The 25,490-nt window shown below is 53.4% G+C and overlaps 1 protein-coding gene across 1 annotated transcript; it reads right to left on the minus strand.

Annotated features, from left to right (window-relative positions):
- Positions 1–1,763: 1,763 nt before the first annotated feature.
- On the minus strand, positions 1,764–24,849 carry LOC144725046 (clavesin-2-like). The gene is made up of 5 exons (XM_078604488.1): positions 24,222–24,849; positions 20,569–20,743; positions 5,170–5,280; positions 2,671–2,954; positions 1,764–2,084 (listed from the first exon to the last, which is right to left on the minus strand). The coding sequence occupies exons 1-5, from the start codon at positions 24,608–24,610 to the stop codon at positions 1,997–1,999; spliced, it is 1,047 nt and encodes a 348-aa protein (XP_078460614.1). The 5' UTR covers positions 24,611–24,849; the 3' UTR covers positions 1,764–1,996.
- Positions 24,850–25,490: the final 641 nt, after the last annotated feature.

Raw genomic sequence — 25,490 nt, forward strand, 5'->3', positions numbered from 1 at the left:
CCCACGCTGAATTATGCCCCCCCCCCCCCCCGTGCTCAATTCTGATAATAAATTAATTGGTTAATTGGCCGAGCTGACGGAAGAGATTGCATGCGGCCATCGCGTAACAAGCGGTTCGCTTTGCCCTCCCTCGTGCGATTGACAAAAAATGAACATCTAAACATCCGTTTTCAAGGACGTTCTCTGGCTTAGTGGCTCGTGAAGTACAGTGGCGTGGCGAAAGAAGAAAAACTCGGAGCGCGTGCCGGGCGTCCCGAGTCACCGTCGCACTTTTTACGACGCGTAAAAAATTACTTTTTAATGAAATAAATAGCGTCCGTGACACTGAATTGATATGCAGCGTAAGATATGTGATCTAGAACGAGGGCGACTACAGAGCTCCCTCGAGTGGAGACCCATCCACCAGCAGTGATGTGAGCAAGCAATTGCAGGGCTGCACCTCTCCAGGATCACCTGGTGTTTGAGACGACACTGACCGCCACTGTCTACAGCCTGAATGTGTTGGTCAATTTGAACCGGAGCAGCGGGGTCAGAGTGACCGGGCCTACGTCTTCTGGCAACACTTGCGTTGACGTGGTCACATCGAGTACATTGCGACGATCTCCCTGGAAATGAGAGGCGTAACGATTCACCCTCTAAATGCCGATTCCATGGCGCGTCACCATGAGGTCATCTTTTTTATATATTTTGCGGTGGTTGTGGCGGACGCTTATTAACTGCAGAGGTCACGTGAACCCATTACATACCACGTGTACCAATTGGAAAATAGTCAACTCTCGTGCGATTCCGTCCACATATCGTGAGCGTAAGATTTTTTGTAAATCGAGGTGGCTGACTGGCCTCAGAGGTCGGAGAGCTGAGCCCCGCACTGCCGAGGACGTGGGTTCGAATCGAGGTTTCAGCCACCCGTGATAAAAGCGGATTCTCAGATTAGAGAGTTGATATTCTCAGCTTGGTCACCAATGACCGCGCACAACTTTTCATTTGAGTCTACATTGAATTTGGCTACATTCAAACACTGAACACGAAAACAATTGCTTCGGCTGTCATGCAAAGAACATTAATGTCATATTCAGAGTGGAAGCTCTGATGTCCGCTTCCGTGGGCTTTTCTCTTGCACTGCCCTACGAGAAATCTGAATGGATACTTCATCTCATTGCGTGAGTGTGATAGCTCAATCGCGATGCAAATGAGAATCGCTTTCTATTGATGATATCGTGAGCTAAGGATATCAATTGTCGAATAGATGCACCGTTACGCCTCCCGCGGAGTCCCTGGGCCAGATCATGTTTGCTGTTCGTAACACCACGGAGTAAACATTTCTTCCGTAATCGGTTTGACCGGCAGAACAGCGCAAAACCTCGCCAACGTCACTCGTAAGCACGGCAAATCCCCAAAACCGAAGCCAATGTGAATTTATCTTTAAAAAAAAAACTTGCTGACAGTAACTCCCAACGGCCTTGTACTCAAATAGGTCGTTTACACAGACAATGTTCTGGACGCATTTGCGGTGGACGAACGGACGGATGGACGCGGCGGACAGACCCGGCAAACCTGAGGAGAATTCCTGATCGCGATCGAAAACGGAGTCTGAGCTGGGGCCGTGCTCCGAGTGGTTGCCATGGCGCCGCCACGTTGCCCCGCGGTGTCGGAGCTGCCTCCGCTGGGTGACGGCTCCCTTGCCCGGCATAACCCATCTTCCTACGGCCGCGGCTGCTGTGAGTCACGGCGCCGCCTATTCCGGGCAACCGGCGACCCGGTAACACAAATATTCGGTGAGAAATGAAGCCCCTCCCCGCCTGTGATCCAGCGTAGCAGCGTGGCGAGGGTGCGTTTCTGGCGGGATGTGGAGCGGCGTGGCACGGACGCGTCACGCGGCGTGCCGTGGGGTGCCAGTGCCGCAAGTCTCGGCGTGAGGCTCCGCGAGTTCGGAGACGCTGAAGCACCTGCTGCGTGCTGGCGGCGGCGGCGGCAATGCTGCGGCGTGGCGCGACGTCTAGTCGAGCGACAGCAGCGGCTGCATGTTCTCCTCCTCGCCGTCGGCGCTGCGCTTCAGCACGCCCGGCTCCACGGCCGACTGCGATCTGGGACGGGGCGGGGTGGGGGGGCGACGCGCGCCGGCGCGGTGAGAACCGTGGCCTCTGCCGCTCAAGGCTCGAAGTGCTAACAGGGAAAGGACCTCGAAGGTCGGAGTTTCAGAACGGTGAGACGACACCGCTGAGATCCCTGGGTTCAAATCCAGGTTTCGACCGCTTGCGATTAAACCGGATCCTCGAGTCTAGTGTCCCCAATCACCCAGGCACAAAAATCCCATGACATTACACTTTTTATGCCCTAAATGTGGCTGTATTTTCAGCTTGCGAGAATTGAATATCGGTTTGACTGTCACGTGATGCACATTACTCTCATGTGGCAGAGCACGTGGCAAAGTGTTGTCCTCTACTGTGTGGGGCCAGAGGTCACATGATGCGATCTCAGGGGTAGCTCTGTGACATCTGCCAGAAGCACAATCGGAGTAAACTTGGGGGGAGAATTGCAAAAAAGAAACCATGGGGATGAGACCTGCAATGTGAAAAAGCACGAACAATCACGAATGCTGTTGTCCGCGTTACACCTGCGAGCATTGTTGTTCGTGCATCATTAGTGTCCCGTGTTGTTGCCCCCCCCCACCTGCGGATGTTGTTGCGGGGGGACCCGTCGAGGCCCCCCTCGCCGTCTCCCAGCGCCCCCGTCACGGGGCCCCCCATCCTCTCGGAGGCGCGCCTCCCGTCGAAGAAGCCGCCACCCCCGCCGCCGTGCCGCCCCTCCGTGTCGTCGTCGTAGTCGGGGCCCAGCAGCGTGCGCGCCCACGTGCCCATGTCGTAGGGGGGCAGCAGCCCCCCGAACTCCGAGGGGAGCATCTCGGGGTGCAGCAGCTGGTGCAGGCTCGTCAGGTTGTTGCCGTGGAGGAATATCTGCTCGGGAGGCGGACGGTGGGGGAGGGCGTTGATGTGTGTACGCACGCTGAACTTCCTTCGCACCGCACGTAGCCAACCGTGCTAATCGGAGGTGCGGGGAAGGGCAAAAAACTAATCACAAAAAGTACTTCTCAAGAAATGAGTTTTTGCACTGGCGTCGTGAGTTGCTTCCACTTAGCGACCACAGATGATCTATGGGAGGGACACCACTGGAGCGGCAGGAGATTACGTGTAGCTAGCACAGCTACCGAAGACGGAGGACACGCCGATTGTCTCTCTGTCGCTCGCTCACCGGCGGTCAGTCGCTTCCGTATCACTCTTCTATTGCTACAACCATGGTTTCTGTTCCGGTGAATTTCACTCAATTGATTCAAATTCTGTCAGACACTCACTGTTTCGTCTCATCCTACACTGTTTTCACTCACCACACTGCAGGTCACAACAACACACTCACCCACCCACTCACCAACCCACCTACTCACCACACTGCAGGTCACAACAACACACCCACTCACCTCACTGCAGGTCACCCACTCACCCACCCACTCACCCACCCACTCACCCACCCACGCACACACTCATCCACCCACCCACTCACCCACTCACTCACACACCCACTCACTCACACACCCACCCACCCACCCACTCACACACCCACTCACCCACCAACCCACTCACCCACTCACTCACCCACCCACTCACACACCCACTCAGCCACCCACCCAATCACTCACCCACCCACTCACCCACCCACTCACCCACTCAGCCACCCACCCACTCAGCCACCCACTCAGCCACTCACACACTCACCCACCCACCCACCCACCCACTCACACACCCACCCACCCACTCACCCACCCACTCACTCACTCACCCACTCACTCACCCACCCACCCACCCACTCACCCACCCACCCACTCACCCACCCACTCACACACCCACCCACACACCCACCCACCCACCCACTCACAAACCCACCCACCCACTCACCCACCCACCCACCCACTCACTCACCCACCCACCCACCCACCCACTCACTCACCCACCCACCCACCCACCCACCCACCCACTCACCCACCCACCCACTCACCCACCCACCCACCCACTCACCCACTCACCCACCCACCCACTCACTCACACACCCACCCACTCACCCACCCACCCACTCACTCACTCACCCACCCACCCACCCACCCACTCACACACCCACCCACTCACCCACTCACTCACTCACCCACCCAACCACCCACTCACACACCCACCCACTCACTTCGCTTTCTGCTACTTCCCACGCACTGCTCCACTTTGTAATTCCCTCCTCCCACCATCGTCTCTTTCACCCCCAAGCTATAATAATAATAATAACCTTGCTCAATTCAGGAAACGCGCTGTTTGTTACTGGCCACCTGACGTGTTGGGCCTGCACTCAGCCACTGTGATAGGAAGTGGCAAGTGGACGTGGGCAGGACACGGCGGAACCAGTGGAAGGAACGCCTCCAAGGACGACAGATCGTGGAGATGGACTCATGAAATCAGCTCCTGTGCAGGAGCTAGGTGGATTGTTGCATCGCTGCAGCCTGCGAGAGATGGTAATGGGATTCGGGAGGCCTTCATCCACCAGCGGATCGGTCATGGATGATGATGGTTATGGTGATGGTGGGAGGAGATGGACACATTCCTTGGTTGTTCAATGGGGTGTGGAGGGAAATAACTCGGCTGATAAATGTTAATGCCTGTGGCCTGTCAACAGGCCAATGCGCGCATCTCCTTCATTCATGGGAAATTTGTGGCCATGCAACTCAAACTGAGGAGCATCCAGTAAAGCACTGCAGTCTGCGCTCCGTCGGTGCAGGGATAGTAAATCCACACCAACTCTCTCCCGAAGCCCTCTCGTGGCTAGCAGAGATTGACATTTATTTCCCGAACATATTGCTGCCATACGCAAGAACAGAATAGCACGCTTCTAACCACACCGCCCAGAATGCACCCGGTCTTGTCAGATCTGAGAAGCTAAGCAGCCTCGAGACTGTATAAGTTGCTCGAATGGGTGAGACGGCCATGGGAAAAAAAAAATTCAAATTGAGTGAAATCTCACAAAATTGCCGTAACGCGAGTCATGCAGGTTACGAGGGCAGCGTCGCGCAAGATGAGAACGCGCCGGTGACGCGCCGGTGACGCATGGGCGGCAGTCGCGCTCCGCGGGGGGGCTCACCCGCTTCCTGGTCTTGTCCTTGAGGAACGGGCGGATCATGGTGTAGAGGGCATGGATGTACCACGGCTGGTTCACAAAGTGCACGCCGCCGAACCGCGCGGGGAAGCTGTCCTGCGGACACGCGGGCACACGAACAACGATAAACGTTCCACCACTCACAACGCGCGCGCCGCTTTTCCAGTGTCACGTCCCGAGCCGAGTATGGGGGGGGGGGGGGGGGGCTCATGTACGCGTGGTTTTTTCCACTGGCGATTTGCCGTGCCGAGCCAGAGCCAAGCCGCTGTGCGCTCTCCAGTTTGGGGTGAAGCGGGGCTTGCTTGCGAGCGGTTGGGTGAGTGTACGGTCGGGTGGGTGAGTTGCTATTTTGTTTCACGAGGTGAAAACTCAAGAAACCAGGATGAGCTTCATTTGATAGGGCGAGTGTTTGGTTGGATGGGTGGGTATATGATTGTGTCGGTGGATAATTAAATGGATGGTTTCGTGAGTGGGCAGTAGGTGCGTCGGTGTATACGTTGGTGGGTTTGTGGGTAGAAGGGTGGCTAAGTAATTGGGATGGTGGATGGGTAATTCAGTGTGTGGCCGTATTGGTGGGTCGGTGAGTGAGCGAGCGAGCGAGCGGGCGGGCGGGTGGGTGGGTGAGTGGGTGGATGAGTGGAAGGGCTGGCGTGTGCGGCGGCACTGTGGAGCTTGAGTAAGGCACTCGGGCTGCGCCGGTGCGAGTGACGCGCGTCGCTCACTGCGCGTGTCCTACATCAGCGCCGCGGCGGCTCCTAATGAATTGCTCCGGGGCGTGGGGACCACTCGGCTCGTTTGGCGAGAACGCGCGGCGAGAGTGGAGCACGGGCGGGCGACCAAAGCGTCCCTCCCTCCCTCCCTCGATGCCTCTCTTCCCCATCCTCCGCCCTCCTCATCCCTCCCAAACGATTGACGCTGCTTGAGGTGTGTGGGCAGTTCGGCGTGCGGTTCAGCGAGTGGTTGGGTGCGTCAGTGAGTTGGTTGGAAAGTGCATCGGTGATTTTGTGAGGTAGTTGGGTGTGCCGCTGGGTGACATGGTGGGTGGTTGGGTGAGGTGGTGGGTGGTTGGGTGAGATGGTGGGTGGTTGAGTGCTTCTGGGTGTGTTATTGATTCGGTAGGTTGAGTCGGTGTGCTGTGGTTGCACATTCTGGTGGTTACTTGGGTGTGCTCATGGATTTGTGGTTTTGTGTTTTGGTGGAGAATATAACTGGCTAGGTGGGTGAGCATCCCTCGGGGTTGAGAGGATGAGTGGGGTGGTCAACGCAATGGCCGGTGGGTAGGATCAGAAAATAATTCGGCTTCGCAGGAGGTGGCAGAGCTCCCATTTGCTCAATTACCGATGCGTCTGCCCCGTGTTCTCGTCGGCCGGCGGTGGCGATCGCCGCTCACGCTGGGATGGAGTACCGTAATGTTGCGTTCAGGTTGGGGGGGCTTCCATTGGCGTCTCAATTACCTCAACAAGACCTCCCGCTGCCACGACGACGATGATGATGTGCATCATGATGGTTATATGCTAGTCGCCCCGTAATCAGCATTTATTTCCACCACAACGCGTGCCGCAGTTATCGTGAGAACCTCTGCGTGTGCACGTTTACCAACACGGCCCAATACAAAACTGCCTTATTCATCCAGCAGTGGATTGACCATGGCTGACGAAAATTCATTTGAGGCCGAGTTTACCTAAGGGGGTGGGGGGGGGTGTGGAGACACGCTCAGATACCACGAGCTGCTGGCGTTGTGCGCCATGTGCGAGGAAGCAGCGTGCCGGCTGAAGCGAGGGTGACACCATGGCACTGCACCACCGCTCCCCGCACGCCCTCACCCGCAAGAGGGAGGTTTTGACAGCACCACAGTCTGTGCGTAGCTGCAGCAGCTGCAGCAGCGGCCTTATTGTAATTTCGGTCATACCTCCCCCACCCTACCTCGAAGGTCGTGACCCCCCCTCCCCTCCCACCACCTCTCCCCCTCTCCCGCCCCGCCCCCCACGTCACCACTCCAGTCAGTGACGCAGTGGACGGAACTGGCGAATGAGCGCCGATCGCAAACGGCATTAGTCGGGACACGTGCTGCCTGTCGAGCGATATTGGTGTGGAAGGCCCGGCAGGGGTTAATTGACTGAAACGTGGACGCATGTCGTCTGTATGCTTGTACAGGGTGCTTCGAAACAATGTTAACGCGTCTGAGAATGGGCAACAATAAACAGGAAATGTGCCTCCTCCGGGCTCTTGAAAAAATTCCAGGCACGCGTTGACAATGAGGGCGCACAAGTGGAGACATTTCGAAGCTGTTTCACCTGAAGACGATGGCTTGTGTTGCTATCGAAACGTCGTGATCGATTAGCTAGTTTTCTATGTACGTGACTTTACTGAAAAAAACAAAGAGTATTTTGAAGCTATTGACACGTGTTTGTTATCATGTTAAGTGTATTCACCGTTCTTTTTTTTACATTAAAAAACGATAGTCCCATAGAAGTGTTAAAACATTTTTAAAGCACCCGATACACCTTAACACTGCACGCATGATGCTCCACAACAACGATTTATGAGTTTGTGTTGAACAGGGCTGCATCGTTTAGATGGCGTGCTGTTGCCACTAACATGGCAACCCGGCAGCATTGAATCGAACGCGACTAGCTTGGCTTTTCTGATGATAGCCCGGTCAACGCCGGTCCAGAATTTGCTTAAACAAAAGCTGCTGCTGCATATCATTGGTCTGGTAAAGCCAATGGGCCAAAAGGACTACACAATATATTTTATTTATATGGAGACCACAGAAGGGAGGACTGTTTATATCTATGCTAATGGCTCTTCCACTGCGTGCCCCTCTCCTCCTCCTCCCTTCACTCCCACCAACACACTCTCACTCCATCTCCATGACAACAGTGGCGATGTGTGGCCGTGAGTGACGATCAGAATGTTTAATTTGCCTCTCGCGAGAGGATCTTCTGCCTCTGCTGCTGCCCACCAATCACCGCCGCGATCGGAGGCGGATCAAAGTGGACGCCGAGATGAATGGGACGGAACGGTCTTCCTCCTCTTGTTGTAAACAACAACAACAACGACAACAAGCAGCAGCTTGCCGAATCAATTACAAGGGATGTCCCAGCGTATAATTGTGGGTTTGTGTGTTTTTATATTGCACTGGCCGCGTAGAAACGCGCGTGTCAATCGTAAAAAAACCCCCCAACAATTACGCGCTCCACAATACAATAAACAATACATGACCGTGAAGAATGCAGTTGGCAATCATTGCGTCTTGATTGCAAACTGAAGTAAATTGAGTCAGGGCGAGCGATTGATCAGCCCTGGGTTGGTTAAGTAGATTGTCGGGTGGGTGTCTGGGTGGATGAATGCATTGGTGGATGGGAGGGTGGGGGAGGTGTTTTACGAGTGAGTGTTTTTTGGGTGAATGAGTGAGTATTTTTAGGGTGAGTTTGGGTTGGTAAGTGAGCGTTTTTTGGGTGAATGAGTGAGTGTTTTTTGGGTGAGTTTGGGTTGGTAAGTGAGTGTTTTTTGGGTGAATGGGTGAGTGTTTTGGGTGAATGGGTGAGTGTTTTTTGGGTGAATGGGTGAGTGTTTTTTGGGTGAGTTTGGGTTGGTAAGTGAGTGTTTTTTGGGAGAATGGGTGAGTGTTTTTTGGGTTAATGGGTGAGTGTTTTTTGGGTGGGTGAGTAATTAATAATTTATGTTGCGTCAGATCGCTGCGTGAGTACAATGGCAATGTGTGTCGTACACCGCTCTCAACGTGACACAGCCGAATAAACAAAGTCGTCACGTGAACAGATGCATCAAAACCACAACACTTCACAATTGTACATATTGTGGATTTGCTCTCCGGCATACCAGTGTGGTGAAACAACAATACATTGAAACATTTGGTAATGTGCCTGATTCATTGTTTTAGCTGTGTCGGGTGGAGGAGAGTGCATGGCACATTCACATTTTACTCATGCGGCCAGCTGACCTAAAACGCAATCATGAATCATATAATTGGTCGCGAAGCTCACGTGTTAAGGGTGGGTCAGTGTTCGGTTTTGGATATTTGAGTTGGTGGGTGAGCGTGTGGCGTGTGGGCGAGTTGGCGGTGTGGTCGTGAGTGCACGGCTAACATCAGTGCCGAGTGATAACTGAACCTGTTCTCTCTGGGTCTCTCCCAACGGTGAATTCAGTAATGAAGTAGTTGTTGTAGTAATTATAGTGCAGAATGTAAATGGAACAGTGTGGTTGGCACAGATCACTGGTGCAAGGATTAAAATGTGATTGCCTGTCCAATTTCACCCTCGCTTGGCCGCCCAAACCCTCTGGTCCGTGGGCCCCGGTGCAGTTGCACCGCCTACACACCGACTCGATTGCTATGCCACTCACTGCGCAGTACGCGTCTCTGCGCGCCTTGAAACTGCGAACACTTGAAATGGAAATATAATGAAGACTCCGTTGCTGAGTCGTATTGACAAATTCAAAACAAATTTCCACAACAACAACAACAAAACATCGGCAACGTTCCTTCGTTTGTGCGTTCATAGCCAATCCAGTGGCCAACTGCGCTTAAGACTCGTGCAGTAATTACATGCGTAATTAAAATAATCGTTAACAGCACCACAAGTGCGCTGTTTGTGGTTGCGTAATTGGCGACGGCGCTAATGCGTGTTTGTCGTCTTCACGGCGGCAAACCCACGCAGCAGCACAACAGACGGCCCCGCTAGATAGAGCAGGGCACAGTCCAGGGCACACGCGGCGTTCGTAATATTTCCCCAACTCTATCTCCCGATCGTGCTGTCGGCATCATGTCACGAGACGAGGGTCTCTTGGAGTGCAGTGCAACCCTCTGCGTTTGTGTGTGTGTGTGTGTTAACAGTTTGGTGACCGAGCTGAGACCATGATCCCACTTGCGATTGAGAACCAACTTCAATCACCGGCGGCTAAAAACCTGGACTCGAACCCAGGCTCTCGACGGGTGCCAGCTCCGCGCTCTGACCTTTGAGCGACCCCGAGGGCGACCTCAAAACAAATTTGTCCTCGGTCAGTCGCCTCTGGCGGAAGAGCCTCCCGCATGGCGAGAGCAGATGGTCGTCGCGAGATTCGGGATTTAGAATCCTCGTGTGACTGCCGGGCCGTCGCCTTCAGAGAGCCCGCGATGTCGCAGATCTCCCCTCCCAGATCTCCCACCGCAGATCTCCCCTCCCAGATCTCCCCTCGCAGATCTCCCCTCCCAGATCTCCCCTCCCAGATCTCCCCTCCCAGATCTCCCACCGCAGATCTCCCCTCCCAGATCTCCCCTCGCAGATCTCCCCTCCCAGATCTCCCCTCCCAGATCTCCCCTCCCAGATCTCCCCGCGTGCGGCGTGAACCGTCGTCGCGAGGATTACGGTCAGGCAACGGGCGGTGACGGCGCCGGGGTTCGGGTGGGAGGGGGATGTCCTGGGCACTGCTCCACCACGCGTAGCCCGATCTCCATTAACTCTCCGCCCCGATCCCACGTGGGTGAATAGGCCGAGCTCGGATTTACATTGGGGAATGAGAGATGTTAAGCGTAATTGGAAAATGTATTAAATCATTGCACTTCCCTCGACCCTGTAGCGAGGCGGATTCCTCCATGTCCTCGTTGAAATGAAAGATTAAAAGACTATGTTGGGAAGAAGGGCGGATGAAAGCCTCCCCAAGCTGCGTCGCCGTCTCTCGCCGCCTCGCGGCTCCCTGTCCAGCAGCTGCACGCGAGCCGACTGCTCGCCATTCACTTGCCATTGTCTAGCACCCGCCGAGAGTCACGGTCCTTCATTAGCGCTGCCTTAAAGTAGACGCAATATACACAGGGTGGGCCCAACAGTCAGGGCACAAAGGGTGATTTGAAAGATATTATTTTAACAAATGTTCAAATTGATCTCCATTAACATTAATCCATGCGTTCTCTTTTGAAATTAACTGAGGAATTTTGTTTATAGATCACACAGTGTCATCTTTGAACATTAATCAATTGTTTTTGTCTCAGTCCGTTCAGGGTTACTGGTCGAGTTTTGCCAACGACGGATTTGTGGTGACCCCCACAGAAAGAAGAAAAATATATATTAATAATAATATAATAGGTGAACGATATAAACTGAAAGAATAAACAAATTATATTTTTTTTATTGTCCCTTCTCGGAGAGATCTCCGTCTCCCTAGGGCAGCGTTACTGACGGACGTGTCGAGATTGTCATTCGTGCCTGTCCACCACTGCCACTGGAGCAGTCTCACGAAGTGCTCTACCGTACCGTGCCAATTTCGGGACATCCGTTGTGTTTGTGTGGAAGCAGCAGCAGCAGCAGCAGCATCGCGGACAAAAGAGAGAAGCGGTAAAACGGTTAACGGCCTGGAGGACATGAGCAGCTTGTCCCGTGAGACCAGGCCAAGGCGCAGAGCCAACGCCGACACCATCTGATGTGGAAAGGTCGGAGGCGGAAAAAGGAAACCACCCACGACCGCCTCCTCCCCGACGCCCCGAGCCATGTGACATCTGCTCAATGGCAGCAGAAGCACGGGTTTCCGATGAATGACGGTCAATTAATTCAATTTGACGGCAGGTTTAATCGGAAAGGTGCGCCTAACGGCTAGGGTTTGCATCGCCAGGGAGCTCCAAAAGCGGAGCTTCAAAGTCGTTTCGCAGAGCTCGAGACGCTAAATAAGAGCTGTGCTTTCAGGGGTTGAACTCTCCCTTGAATTGGAGTGGCTCAAAATACGACTTCAATTTGCCATCCGATTCACCATTTTGGGCCCTGTGATGTTCCACTAGGGTTTGCCACCTCTGAAGTAGAAAGACATCGTGGAAAGAATATCTCACGATACCAGAAGAGAAGCGAGTGGCGGAAACTATGGACGTGCAATTATCTTGAGCGCCATTAGGCGACGGACAAGGAGGGCGAATGTTAATGTCCCCGGTAAAGACTTGCAGATCTGATAATTGTTTTTTTTTACCCTTCTATCTTGCAACAAAACTGACACCTTTTTTTTTTACAAAGAGTCATGTTTGCATAGACCACAATACCTGCAGCCATAATGCAAACACAAAACATAACTCTGATAATATATGCACTGCCCTTGAAGTTGATTGGTCCACACCCGAGACAGCTTTCCTTAGAGCCTAGTCTCACATGGGTTGCCAGATAGAAGGGTAAAAAAATCAATTATATTTTTTACTGGCAAATGAGGTTCCAATGGTGTAAATACTTGCAGATCTGTTTCCCACGATGGCAGCTATCTCAAAAAGTTTGACGATCCTGGGAAAACCAGGTCAGGTGGCAAGCCCTTTCCCCAATGCCGTTTTTTGTTTTCTATCGCACAAAAACACGGCAAGCAAAAACGGAAAACAGGTCGACCAGAGCCGGGGGCGGGGTTGGGAATTCGAAAAACGTGTCCCATTTGTTCAAGTGCCACACCGGGAGATCGAATCAAACCGGCGAACCTCCGGCTTGCAGCCCCAGTGTGCTCAACCACCACCAACGCCGCACCAATAGCAGCAGTAGCAGCAGCGCCGCAATTGTTTCGTTCCTCTTTATTTATTTATTTATTTGGGACACAAATCACGGGATTTGTAAATGAGGGCACGGTCGCTGGGACGGGGGGGGAGGGGGTAGAGCCGCACCGCCATCATCGCGATGCTGTGGCCTCGTTAAATTATTCATCTCTCTTCCGCGAGCTCTGCGGGTAATCTCAAGGACAACCGCGAGCGGGATTTTCTGGTTTTCCCGCGAGCGGGCAGCCTCCTCGTTCACGTCGACAAATGCAAATTGGCAAAATTTGAAAATTACACCTTGAATTTCCCGATTGGGATGATGCACGGACAATCATCACCACCACCCCACCAATCCCCACTGGCAGCAGACGAATGCCCCGGGACATTCTTGCAAACCAGACTCAATCCTCGCCTCGCGATTTCTCACCTGCTTCAACAGAATACGCATGGATGTCGTGTGCCGTTAACCTTTACCCCGGAATTCTCCCCGTCTCGCGTTCCCATCTCACCACGTGTGTGCACAGTGAAGCACATTTTTTTTTTAATCCACTGTAGTTACTCGCGATGAACACTGTGGATTCTATTATCCGCAAATGTACTCATCCGCAGAATAAATATTGCGTATAGCATGCGGCTAATTGGAGGAATGTGTCATGCGACTCGGTTATATCCGAAAAATATTTGCGGAGAATAGGAAGCCGCTCCACACTGCGGTATGGGGAAAACCCGCAAATCATCGCGGATAATAGGAAGAATTAGGGTGCAGATAATAGGGCTTTCTGCAGATTCTAGAACTTTCGTGGATACCAGGAGTGGCGTGGCACAGGATAGCGGGTAAGGCGACTACTCGTACATCCCTTTTGTTTCTCCACTGCTGGATGAGCGACACCCCACGCCGTGTGCCGCTCGTATGCACTATGTTGAACTTCTTTCGCACGGTACGTAAGCCAACCGCGCTAATCGTGTTGGGGTTATTTGACCATACTTCACCTCGCTAGTCATGGTGCGATGGTGTGGCGAGGGAGTGAGTGGCGAGGGAGTGAGTGGCGAGGGAGTGAGTGGCGAGGGAGTGAGTGGCGAGGGAGTGAGTGGCGAGGGAGTGAGTGGCGAGGGAGTGAGTGGCGAGGGAGTGAGTGGCGAGGGAGTGAGTGGCGAGGGAGTGAGTGGCGAGGGAGTGAGTGGCGAGGGAGTGAGTGGCGAGGGAGTGAGTGGCGAGGGAGGGAGAGGCGAGGGAGGGAGAGGCGAGGGAGGGAGAGGCGAGGGAGGGAGAGGCGAGGGAGGGAGAGGCGAGGGAGGGAGAGGCGAGGGAGGGAGAGGCGAGGGAGGGAGTGAGCAGGGAGGGAGTGGTGAGGGAGTGAGTGAGTGGTGAGGGAGTGAGTGAGTGGTGAGGGAGTGAGTGAGTGGTGAGGGAGTGAGTGAGTGGTGAGGGAGTGAGTGAGTGGTGAGGGAGTGAGTGAGTGGTGAGGGAGGGGGTGGTGAGTGAGTGGTGAGGGAGTGAGTGAGCGGTGAGGGAGTGAGTGAGCGGTGAGGGAGTGAGTGAGCGGTGAGGGAGTGAGTGAGCGGTGAGGGAGTGAGTGAGTGGTGAGGGAGTGAGTGAGTGAGTGGTGAGGGAGTGAGTGAGTGAGTGGTGAGGGAGTGAGTGAGTGAGTGGTGAGGGAGTGAGTGAGTGGTGAGGGAGTGAGTGAGTGGTGAGGGAGTGAGTGAGCGGTGAGGGAGTGAGTGAGTGAGTGGTGAGGGAGTGAGGGAGTGAGTGAGTGGTGAGGGAGTGAGTGAGTGAGTGGTGAGGGAGTGAGTGGTGAGGGAGTGAGTGAGTGGTGAGGGAGTGAGTGAGTGAGTGGTGAGGGAGTGAGTGAGTGAGTGGTGAGGGAGTGAGTGAGTGGTGAGGGAGTGAGTGAGTGGTGAGGGAGTGAGTGAGTGGTGAGGGAGTGAGTGAGTGGTGAGGGAGTGAGTGAGTGAGTGGTGAGGGAGTGAGTGAGTGAGTGGTGAGGGAGTGAGTGAGTGGTGAGGGAGTGAGTGAGTGGTGAGGGAGTGAGTGAGTGGTGAGGGAGTGAGTGAGTGGTGAGGGAGTGAGTGAGTGGTGAGGGAGTGAGTGAGTGAGTGGTGAGGGAGTGAGTGAGTGAGTGGTGAGGGAGTGAGTGGTGAGGGAGTGAGGGAGTGAGTGAGTGAGTGAGTGGTGAGGGAGTGAGTGAGTGGTGAGGGAGTGAGTGAGTGGTGAGGGAGTGAGTGAGTGGTGAGGGAGTGGGTGAGGGAGTGAGTGAATGAGTGGTGAGGGAGTGAGTGAGTGAGCGGTGAGGGAGTGAGTGAGTGGTGAGGGAGTGATGAGGGAGTGAGTGGTGAGGGAGTGAGTGAGTGAGCGGTGAGGGAGTGAGTGAGTGGTGAGGGAGTGATGAGGGAGTGAGTGGTGAGTGAGGGAGTGAGTGGTGAGTGAGGGAGTGAGTGGTGAGTGAGGGAGCAGGGAGGGATGAAGCAAGGGGGGAGCGCTGTGTCGCGGTGATTGAGGAGCGAGTGAGCGGCGGGGCTCTTGGGCGGTGGAGGAGAGACGCCACGCGGCCATCAATCACGCGGCCGCCTCCCCTCAGGGCGCCTGCCCAGGCCTCGCCGCCCTCCTCCTCCCCACGCCGCCCGCCGGTAAAACGCCGGTAGCGAATTGAACGCGCAGGGCCACGGCCATTAGGAGATTAAAGCGCTGCGCGTGGCGTCACCGGCGTGGTTTTATATTCACGCTGGACCCCAGCGCCCCGACTCGAGCCAGGCAGGCGTAGAGCCTGGAGAGTCGCGCTCGGATCGGGCTACGTCGCCAGCAGAGCTCATTGCAGCTACATGAATTGTACGTTACCATGCTCCGAATGTGCCCACCCCCGATGTATGGTAAACTAAATTATGACGATATTGGCCATACGCGTCCACACGGATGGGACCCCCTAGCAGGCGCGTGACCCGGTTGGGGTCAGACGACGATGGCGATGTCGACCAGGCAGGGCATCATCTTCACTCATTTACAGAGAGGGTGGTGGCAACTTTTCGCCGAGAAGACATCATCGGTGTGAGGGCCGCCACGACATTTGTGAAACCAGCAGCACGACGAGGATTCCGTTGTGTCTTGGTCACGGGCCGCACTGACAGGCCACCAGTGAGCCCACACTGGGGCAGGGCAATGAAGGAGACTGGGGTGGGGCATCTTCTTGGTTCTTTCGGTAAAGTCACGTAGAATGGAAATAATAAAATAATAAAAATAAAACATAATAAAATAATTCTCACGACGTTTCGGCCACAACGCAAGTAGCCGTCCTCAGGTGGAGAACAGGTCTGTCCTGAGGACGGCTACTTGCGTTGTGGCCGAAACGTCGTGAGAATTATTTTATTATGTTTTATTTTTATTATTGTATTATTTCCATTCTACGTGACTTTACCGAAAGAACCAAGAAGATGAATCTCTACAGTCACGAAAGCTTTAAATCGAAATTTAGTTATTCTTGTTTTTATTATTATTTTATTGTTTCCCTTCTACGCGACTTTACCGAAAAAACCAAGAAGATGAATCCCTGCAGTCACGAAAGCTTTAAATCGAAATTTGGGGTGGGGCAATGAAGGAGACTGGGGTGGGGCAGCAGCCGATAACCACGCTGCCATGCGTGGCGGTCACCCATCCAGGCGCTATCCACACTGGAAGCTGCGGAGAGTCCCCAGGTCTGGCGAGAATCGGGCGCGTTCCAGGTGGCTGGTCATCGACTTTAATGGCCTCGTTCGTTAAATCTAGGCTGGGGACTCGTTCGCTTCCGGCGAAAAGGATGTGTGCCTATTGATGAGCGTGGTGTCATCTTGAAATGCTTCTGCCACGCAGCAGTGTTTATTTGTGATAAGGGTTAGGCTTAAGGGTTGTGGTCAAGGGTTAGGGTTAAAGGTTGGGGTTAAGGATTGAGAAGGGTTGGGGTTAAGGGTCGGGGTTAAAGTTGCAGAGATGCAGAGCGGTCACCACAAGGGTGTTAATAATAGTTTCGTACTATTTTTTTAATTTCTTGATTTGGTTATAGACCGACTTATACAAATGTGCAGATTATATCCTCAAATAACGTTTGGGCTAATTAACTAAACGGTAGGAACAACATTGAAAATAGAGCCATATTACAAATGGGACGGTAACAATTAGTTGCAAAAATGTGCTTGCTGTCTAAATAGAGTCGTGAACTTTAATCTATTCACGGGAAATCCACTTGCTGGGCATAGTGGCTTAATATATTAATTCCTACTCTCTTACAATTGGTAAACCGAGCGGCTCGTTGGAGTTTTAGCTGCTAAATTTAGCGTTTTAGAGAGACCGCGACCTTTCTACAGCCAAATGCACTTAACGCTGACACCATCCTCCCCCGCTCCCCACACCCCAACAACCACAAACGCAGCCCTCGGGGTGGGGGGGAGGGGCTCACAGCTGATCGCACGCAAATCTCCTTGCGGGCAGCTGCCCCCTGTGATGTTTGTGGGTTTCACGGTGAGCTAACAAATGTCTGAGCCACGCCCACTTCCAACAGAGCCACGCCCACTTCCAACAGAGCCACGCCCATTTCCAACAGAGCCACGCCCACTCGAGCATAGCCACGCCCACTCGAACCACTAGCACCCCCCCCCCCAAAGAGCGAGTGAGAGGCCTCCTATTGGCTCTTATTGGCATTGGCCCCGCCCACTACTCGGGTAGCTCCGCCCCCTCAGGAGTCGAGCAGGAGGAGGGCAGAAACTGTAGAGAAACCCCAGAGGTTGCTGCCCCTCCCACGTCAAAGAGTCCGTCTCGCCTTCTCGAGCGGGCCGTGTTTACAGAGTGGGCAGGGGGATGGGAAGGAATGAACTCAAACTAAACTATCTTCTTGGTTCTTTCGGTAAAAGTCACGTAGAATGGAAATAATAAAATAATAAAAATAAAACATAATAAAATATTTATTTTATTAGAATGGAAATAATAATAATAATAAAAAGTCACGTATAATGGAAATAATAAAATAATAAAAATATAACATGATAAAATAAATATTTTATGATGTTTATTTTATTTTATTATTTCCATTCTACGTGACTTATTATTTCCATTCTACGTGACTTTACCGAAAGAACCAAGAAGATGAATCCCTGCAGTCACGAAAGCTTTAAATCGAAATTTAAAACTAAACTATGTTGTGTTATTTTACCAGGCAAGGCCGACAGAACTGTGTGGCTCTTTTTCAGAAGCCACTTGGCCACAAATGATAATCTTAACGAAGTGGAATATCACGTGGGAATGTATTTCAGCCATAACACTGTAAACGCGTGTTTCTAAATGTGGAGGGAAAAAACCGGAGGACCAAGAGAAAATCCACGCGACCACGGGGAGAGATCGAGAGACGTTAAAACCTCCAAATATACAACAGGCGTCGTGGCAGGATCAAACCTACGACCTCTCGTGTACCGGGCGAGCTCATTAACATCTCCGCTCACCCTTGTATGGGGTAACTGCGTAAAGCAGCCCCCCCTTCCAAGCTTCCCTCCCTGGAATAATCCTCACAATACAGCCCCCCCCTCTCCACCATACCTCGCCACGCTGGTCAGTGCGCGTTGGTGCAGACACCGCACCACAGATTTCCACCGTGCAGCCCCACAGTAGCCTATAGCACCCACAGTGCCACCCCCAGCACACGTTACGCATGCACATGTCCCAGCCCACTGCTGGATGAGAGGGCGTTTGGTCGCTTTTACAGCTCTGGTTCAAACATTGTGACGAGTCGTGTGAAGTCAGACGAATCCTGCACTGGTTCTCACGGCGCCGCAGCAAGGGAGAACTTGTGTGTAAACGCGTTCTCGTGAGCGGTGTACTCTATTATTATTATGAACACGCAGACACCGCGAGCTTTCACGTCCCGGGAACAGATGTTAACGGCCTCGTCTGGTGTGCAGGAGGTCGTGGGTTCGATCTCGACCCTGACGCCTGCAGCATATTTGGAGTTTGCGTGTCTCTCTCCGGTTTTCCCCTCCACATTTAGAATCAACATCACGCGTTCAGAGTATTCGGCTGCGTTACATGTCCACACGATGACAATGGTAGCCCACTTCGTTGGGCTATCATCTGTGATGTCCAGGTCGCATCGGTGAAAGAGCTACGTGGCTTAGCGGACCTTGCCGGGTGAAACACAACCACTTTGGTTTTGTAGTTTAGAGATCACCCAAGACGGCTACATCCTCAAAAAGAGGAGGAAGACGACGACGACGACTCTGGAAAAATTCAGGACAGCTGGCAACCCCCAACCCCTACGACTCGCAAAGAGCTGAAAGAGCAGAGGGGCAGCGAGAAACAAAGGTGGTGGTGGTGGAGGAGGAGATATTGCTGCAGGCGTCACTCGCACGCACGCACGCCCGCCTGCCCACGGCAGATAGAGAGGACTGCGATGAATGCTAATGCGTCATTAGCGGCGTGATTAATATTCACCTGCCATCACGCTCCCGCGCCTCACTGCGCAGCGTCACAGACGTGGGGGGTGGGAGTCGGGGCACGGGGCGAGGGGCAACGCCACGGGACTGCCCCTCGGAGCTCGAGGCCGTCGCGTGCAGAGAGTGTGCTGCTGTGTGGTGGGGGTGTACTGTGTGGTGGGGGTGTACTGTGTGGTAGCTGTGTACTGTGTGGTGGGAGTGTACTGTGTGGGTTCTTATTTGAACGCCCGGAGCATCAACGCGGGAGCGCTTAGGTGCGGTACAACCGTGGATTTTGGCTTTCACAATCCGCTGCTGCCAACAGCGTAACGCCCCCCCCCCCCTTCCGCTTATGAAAACCTGTTCGTGCATCATATCGATACCCGGCTTGACCTTCTGAGGTCAGGCGCTTTACGGGCGATCTGCTCATGGGCCATGGCGGCGGCATCGCTTTGGTGGTTCTCGTCCGCTGCGTTCTTGTCGCGTCGCAGTTCGCTCGCCACCGAGTGCCATGCTCGTCGGGAGAGCACGCTTGTTGTCGCCGGACATGCAGCACGCATCACCTGCTCCCCTGGCTTTCCTCGCGTTATGCGGTCGTCGTAGTAGTAGTAGATGCGCTCCAACAAAAGAGGGCGCACAAAGCGAAAACGCGGTGCGTGGACCGCAACAGCCACTCAACCGACAATGCCCCGCCGAGTAATGCACACAGTACATACACAGTGCACACATACACACTACACACAGTACACACAGTATACACATACACAGTGCACACATACACACTACACACAGTACACACAGTATACACATACACAGAGCACACATACACACTACACACAGTACACACAGTATACACATACACAGAGCACACATACACACTACACACAGTACACACAGTATACACATACACAGAGCACACATACACACTACACACAGTACACACAGTATACACATACACAGAGCACACATACACACTACACACAGTACACACAGTATACACATACACAGAGCACACATACACAGTACATACACTGTACAAACGGTACACAATGCTGTCCCATGCCCGGCCGCATAGCCGCGTCTGAGTGAATTAAAACCGCACAGAGCGAATTTTGGGTCGACGTAGGTTAGCCGCATAGACGCGAAATTGGACAAACCGAACCCGCATCGAGCGAGAGAAACCTGAATCTGATCGCGATGGGCACGTATTCCTGCTAGGAAGTGTCTCATCGGCCTAACGTCTTGCCAGAACAATATTGTCCAGGTCTGGACAGCCATGATGATGATGATGACGACGACGACGACGATAACGTTTGCACATCGGTGCACACAATGAGCTTGTAGAATTCCAACCTCTGTCTCTGGGCGGTAAACGGGGAGATGAGCCACACGCGGTGCTTGCCATCACGCCGACGTACTCCCGCTTCGATGGACGTGCGTTTTCCCCTCCGGAGCGCCGAGGGGGAGCTCACCTGCAGGCCCTCGATGGCCAGCCGCAGCATGCTGGGGCTCAGCTTGGAGGCCTGCTTGAAGGAGAAGTTGCTCCAGTCGATGATGAGCACGAAGCCGTTGACCTGGCACTCTGCGTCCTCGATCATCGTCTCCAGGGACAGCAGGATGGCGCGCAGGATGTCCACGAACGTGTACCTGCGCCCTCCGCGGATTAACGCTTGCGTGAGACCTCACCCCGGCGGGCGCTCTTGACGTCTCGGAGGTTGGAAGTGCCCGTCCGCACAAGCGGGATCCACAACTCCAAGTCAGTCAACCACTCTGCGCTATTTTTTTCTTCTTCTTGGCTCTGAAGAAGGCACTTTTCTCGAAACAACGGCCCACTGCGTACATTTCTGTTGCATGGCAGCGTTGATGATGAGTATGATGGGAAAGGGACTCTATACCTCCTGAGGAAGGGTCATCGTCCGAAACGTTACCTTTTGTATATTTGTCATTTTAGGGGCCACAGTGTTATTGACGAATGTGTTGAGTTATATTTGCGTTTCTTATTCGTGCTTGTACACAACTGACAGTGCAGCAGCAGCAGCGGCATCACCAAAAAACATGTGTTTCATTTTGTAGTGTAAAGTTGAAGCTATGCGATTGGAAACCAGTCAAACTGATAGAAAAACAACAAAAAGAGCCGCCCAAAAATTGGAAGCACAAACCGGGGAAAAAAATATTCAAACATTGAAATATCCACAGTTTTAAATATGAAAATATCCACGTGCATTTTGCCTCGACAGCCACACCCGGCAGCTTCCGTACGGTCAATTCAGCATTTCCAAGGACGAACGCCTGTTGGAAAGTGTTGAATCATCCATGAGCGTGCATGATCTTTCCTCGCTTGTGTTTTTTTGTTGTTGTAATACTGAGGCCGCGTTCCCGGTCTGTTCCATTGGTGTCAAATTATGATGAGATGGAGGCGGAGGTGTGGCTCAGGTGGCTAATGCTGCGTCAGAAACACCACACCGCCACAGGTGGGGACCTGCATTTAAATGCAAATTTCAGCCACCCGTGATTCAATCGAATTCGCAAGTGAAGTGAGTTGATGGTTTTGGCCCGGTCACCAAAGACGGCACAATTAATTTTGTTGTTAATTAAATTGGGATTTTTTTTCTCTCTCTCCTCTCTCCCAGCTCCGAGCAGTGGCGCAGCCATCGAATGTGCGGGCGGTTCATCTGCACCAGGGGCCACGGGTTGGAGGGACCCCCATTTAATTGCTCACGCCAGGGCCCATGCTAACCACGCTATGCCGCTGTGTAGCAAATCGATGGTCTCAGCTCGGTCAGCCGTGGTGGTACAATGCATTAAGCTATTTGTATATTATTTGGCTTTTTTCCAGCTGTGAAATTTAAATAACGGTTTGCTGAACACGTGACAAACACTGTTAGCGGTGATGCCAAAGGTGTTCCCCAGAGCATGGATCACAACGTATCTATAGGAGTGACTTCACTGATATCTCAGAGTTTCGTATGCAAATTTATTTTTGCTCATGGTACGTATGTATATACTATGTTGAACTTCTTTCGCATCGTGTTTAGCCAACCGTGCTAATCGGAGTTGCAGGATAATAAACTAAATAAAAAATCTAAATCGATAACATGATTGGAATTTAACCGGAACAACGCATTCCTGCAGAGGGAGCTGGTAGGAACGTTGGGCTGCTCGGTCAATGGCCAGGGTCAACGGCGGCGTGGTGTATTCCGCAAATATGCCCGACTGTGAGGGCGGGCACAAGCCGGCGTGAGTAGGTTAAACGTTGAGTTTTATAAGGGCACCACGGGGTGACCAGCCCCTCCCCACCCAGCCCCACTCCTCCCAGCCCCACCCTCCCCACCCAGTCCCTCCCTGCACGACGGACGGACGGACACAATAATCCCCTGTGGGCTGGTGTAACCAGGAGGTTCCTACCAGTAATATTTTTTTTTATTACATCTTGAACTTTCTCAGCGATCAGTATAAGATCACATTGCATCAGAAAACATCCGTAAAAGATGAGATCACAGACCCATTTTTTGTTTCTTCATTTATCAGTTTGGTGCCCCAGGTCGCGCTCTTACAAATGAGACCCATCCTGGTCTCTTGAATTCTGAACCCGGCTCAACAAAATACACTTCAAATGTGAAGCTTGCTTCCGAGATCACTTCAATAGCCTCTTTTATCCACGCTATGAGCACACCATTCGTATGCCCTGTGAAGAGAGTTTGTTAAATGTCACTCGAAATGACGTCTTCTATCTTTGGTTGGAATAATTAGATATTTTTGTCTTACCCCCCCCCCCCCCCCCAATTTAATCCAGATTGCGCTGACTGCATCACGTGGTCACGAGACGAACCATGAATCCATTGGAAAACCTCACAGAGCAGCGCAAGCCTCCGGGTTGGAGAGCGTCCCACAGAAGCGGACACCACGGAGCTACCTCTGACATCTCTGCAAGCGATCTCTGGTCCACAACGTAGGTGGCAGCATTTTCCCCACCTGCTCTGCATACGAGTGAAATGTCCATCGCTTGACAATCGTACAAACACATATTCGGTTCTAACCGCTGGAATGTATCCTAATTAAGTACAACGCCAATTGAATGCGATGGGGGTTGTGTTTGCGTGCCAAGAATAAAGTCTCAATAATTTTAGCCACAATGAGTGCAACACCAGTTTTCACACAATTGTTTTTGTGTGCAGTCACCGTTGACCAGGTGAGACCATCCACTCACTAGCCCTCTAAGAGCCCAGTTTGAATTACAATCAGCTGCCTGAATTTGAACCTCGGATTTTGAATGGCACCACACCAGTGCTCTGACCTCTGAATAAATGGGGTTTCCTGACTGGTTTCAACATCGCTCGCCACTGATGTCAGCTGTGGTCAGGAATCGAACTCACTGTCCACCTCTGACACGTGGAGGTTACGCCAGTGATGTTCACAGCCCGCGGGAGGGAGGGCTGTGCAGTACAGTGGGTCAATACGGCGAATTAAGCTCTGCAAGAGGGCAAGGATTTAATAATGATTGAGGCTGCGCGTTTAAAATAATGTTTGTGATTGAATTTGTAAAAAAATGCGGTTAAAAGAATGGATGGTTAAATGAGACTGCACGTTTGAATGTCGTGTGATTGATTGATGCGGAGTTGAGTAGGAGTGGTTGAATGGAGCTGTGGAGTCGAATTCATCTGTGTGGTGGAATGAGCTGCAAGGATGAATTAAGCTTGGCAAAAAAAATCGACGTGCGGTTGAATGATGCCACACAGTGAAATGAAGGAATGAATGAGGCGGATTGAGTTAAGCTGCATAGTTTAATGAGGCTACGCGATTGAATAATACCGGTTGAAGTAGGCTGAAATATAATCTGCGCGGCTGAATTTGGCTGTGCGGTTGAATTAAGATTTTTCGTGAATGAAGCTGCGCAGTTGACCGACGCTACGTGAATGAGACTGGTCGGTTTGGATGATGTCTTGTGACTGAATCGAGGCCGAGTGGGGGGCCGTGTGGTGCGTGAGGCGTGTGGTGCGTGAGGCGTGTGGTGCGTGAGGCGTGTGGTGCGTGAGGCGTGTGGTGCGTGAGGCGTGTGGTGCGTGAGGCGTGTGGTGCGTGAGGCGTGTGGTGCGTGAGGCGTGTGGTGCGTGAGGCGTGCCATCACCTGCTCTGGTCCCAGTTGGCCGCGAACAGCACCAGGACCTTGCGGCCGTAGTGATCGGGCTCGGTGAGAACGCCGGGAAAGCCGTCGCGGAGTGCCTGCTTGATGCCGTGGTCCGTCGCCTTGAAGTTCTTGAACATCTCCAAGTTCTGCTGCCGGAACTCGAAGTACTGCGCGAGCAGGCGGAACGCGGCCGCCGGCTGCGACTTGCGCGCCCGCAGAAAGCGCAGGATGAACGCGTCGTCCGTGCGCAGGAAGCCCACGTCGGGCCTCGTGATGATGAGGTCGCGCACCTCCTGGATGGCCTGGTGGACGCTCTCGGGGGTCTCGTTGAGCTCCAGTCGCGCCTTCTCCAGCGTCTCGGGCCTCAGGCCCGCCTGCAGGTGCGCCATGGCCTCCGCCCGAGAGGGACGACGGGGCGGAGAGCGAGGAGGAGGAGGAGGCGAACGAGGTGTGACTTTGGTTCGAGCCACGGCTGGTGGGCGACCTCAGAAGGTCAGAGATTGGGTCGGCTGGCGGAGGGCCGATCGGCTCCTCGGCTTCAGCGCCGTCGCCTCGGGCTCTGGAGCGGTTGCGCGAGCGGCGGCGATGGTGTGATGGTGTCTGCGGTGATCTCGGCGGTCGCGCGGCGGCTACATCCCCGGGTGGAGGAGGAGCTGCCCTCAAGTGGAGCCGGGGCCGCGATCATACCAGCTCCGCGTGCGTGTGGAGACTCGCGCTCGACCCCACGTGACCTGGGAGGGCAGCCGGGAACAAAGGGGGGGGGGTGGAGAGGCGTCAGGGGCCCACGCAGTGGCGCGGTCGGCGTGGGCCCTGGTGCAGGGACCGCCGTCGCGCCTCCAGCCCCGCATGCCTGTGCCCTTCAGACCCGAAGGACTCCCCGGGCGCAGTTGCACCGCCTGCACACTCGAGGAGCGTGCAGCAGTCTCTGTGCCCAGCGAAGAGGATCGGTTTTGGTCACTGGAAGAGCCAGGGGAGGATTGAGATGAGAGGAGGAATGTTGGTCGGTAAGGGCTGAGAGAAGAGTGGGGTTGAATGTTGTGGATGTTGTAGGGGGCTCATTCACGCGGGGTGGGGCGAGTTTTTTTGCAGTGAGCCAAAAATTCGGCTCTGCGTTCCCCTCTAGCATCACGATGAGCGACAGCGGGAAAGAGGGTTCCACGCCGCCTGCGTCGGAGGAATAATTCCTGCTTGTACCGAATTCTTAGGAAGAGGTCGCGTGGGGGGAGGTCGCGTTCCTCCATCAGCCAGGAGATGAGTCACCGCAGCACC

This window comes from Lampetra planeri, chromosome 22 (genome assembly GCF_965212315.1).
Source record: "Lampetra planeri chromosome 22, kcLamPlan1.2.h2, whole genome shotgun sequence".
Taxonomy (NCBI): domain Eukaryota; kingdom Metazoa; phylum Chordata; class Hyperoartia; order Petromyzontiformes; family Petromyzontidae; genus Lampetra; species Lampetra planeri.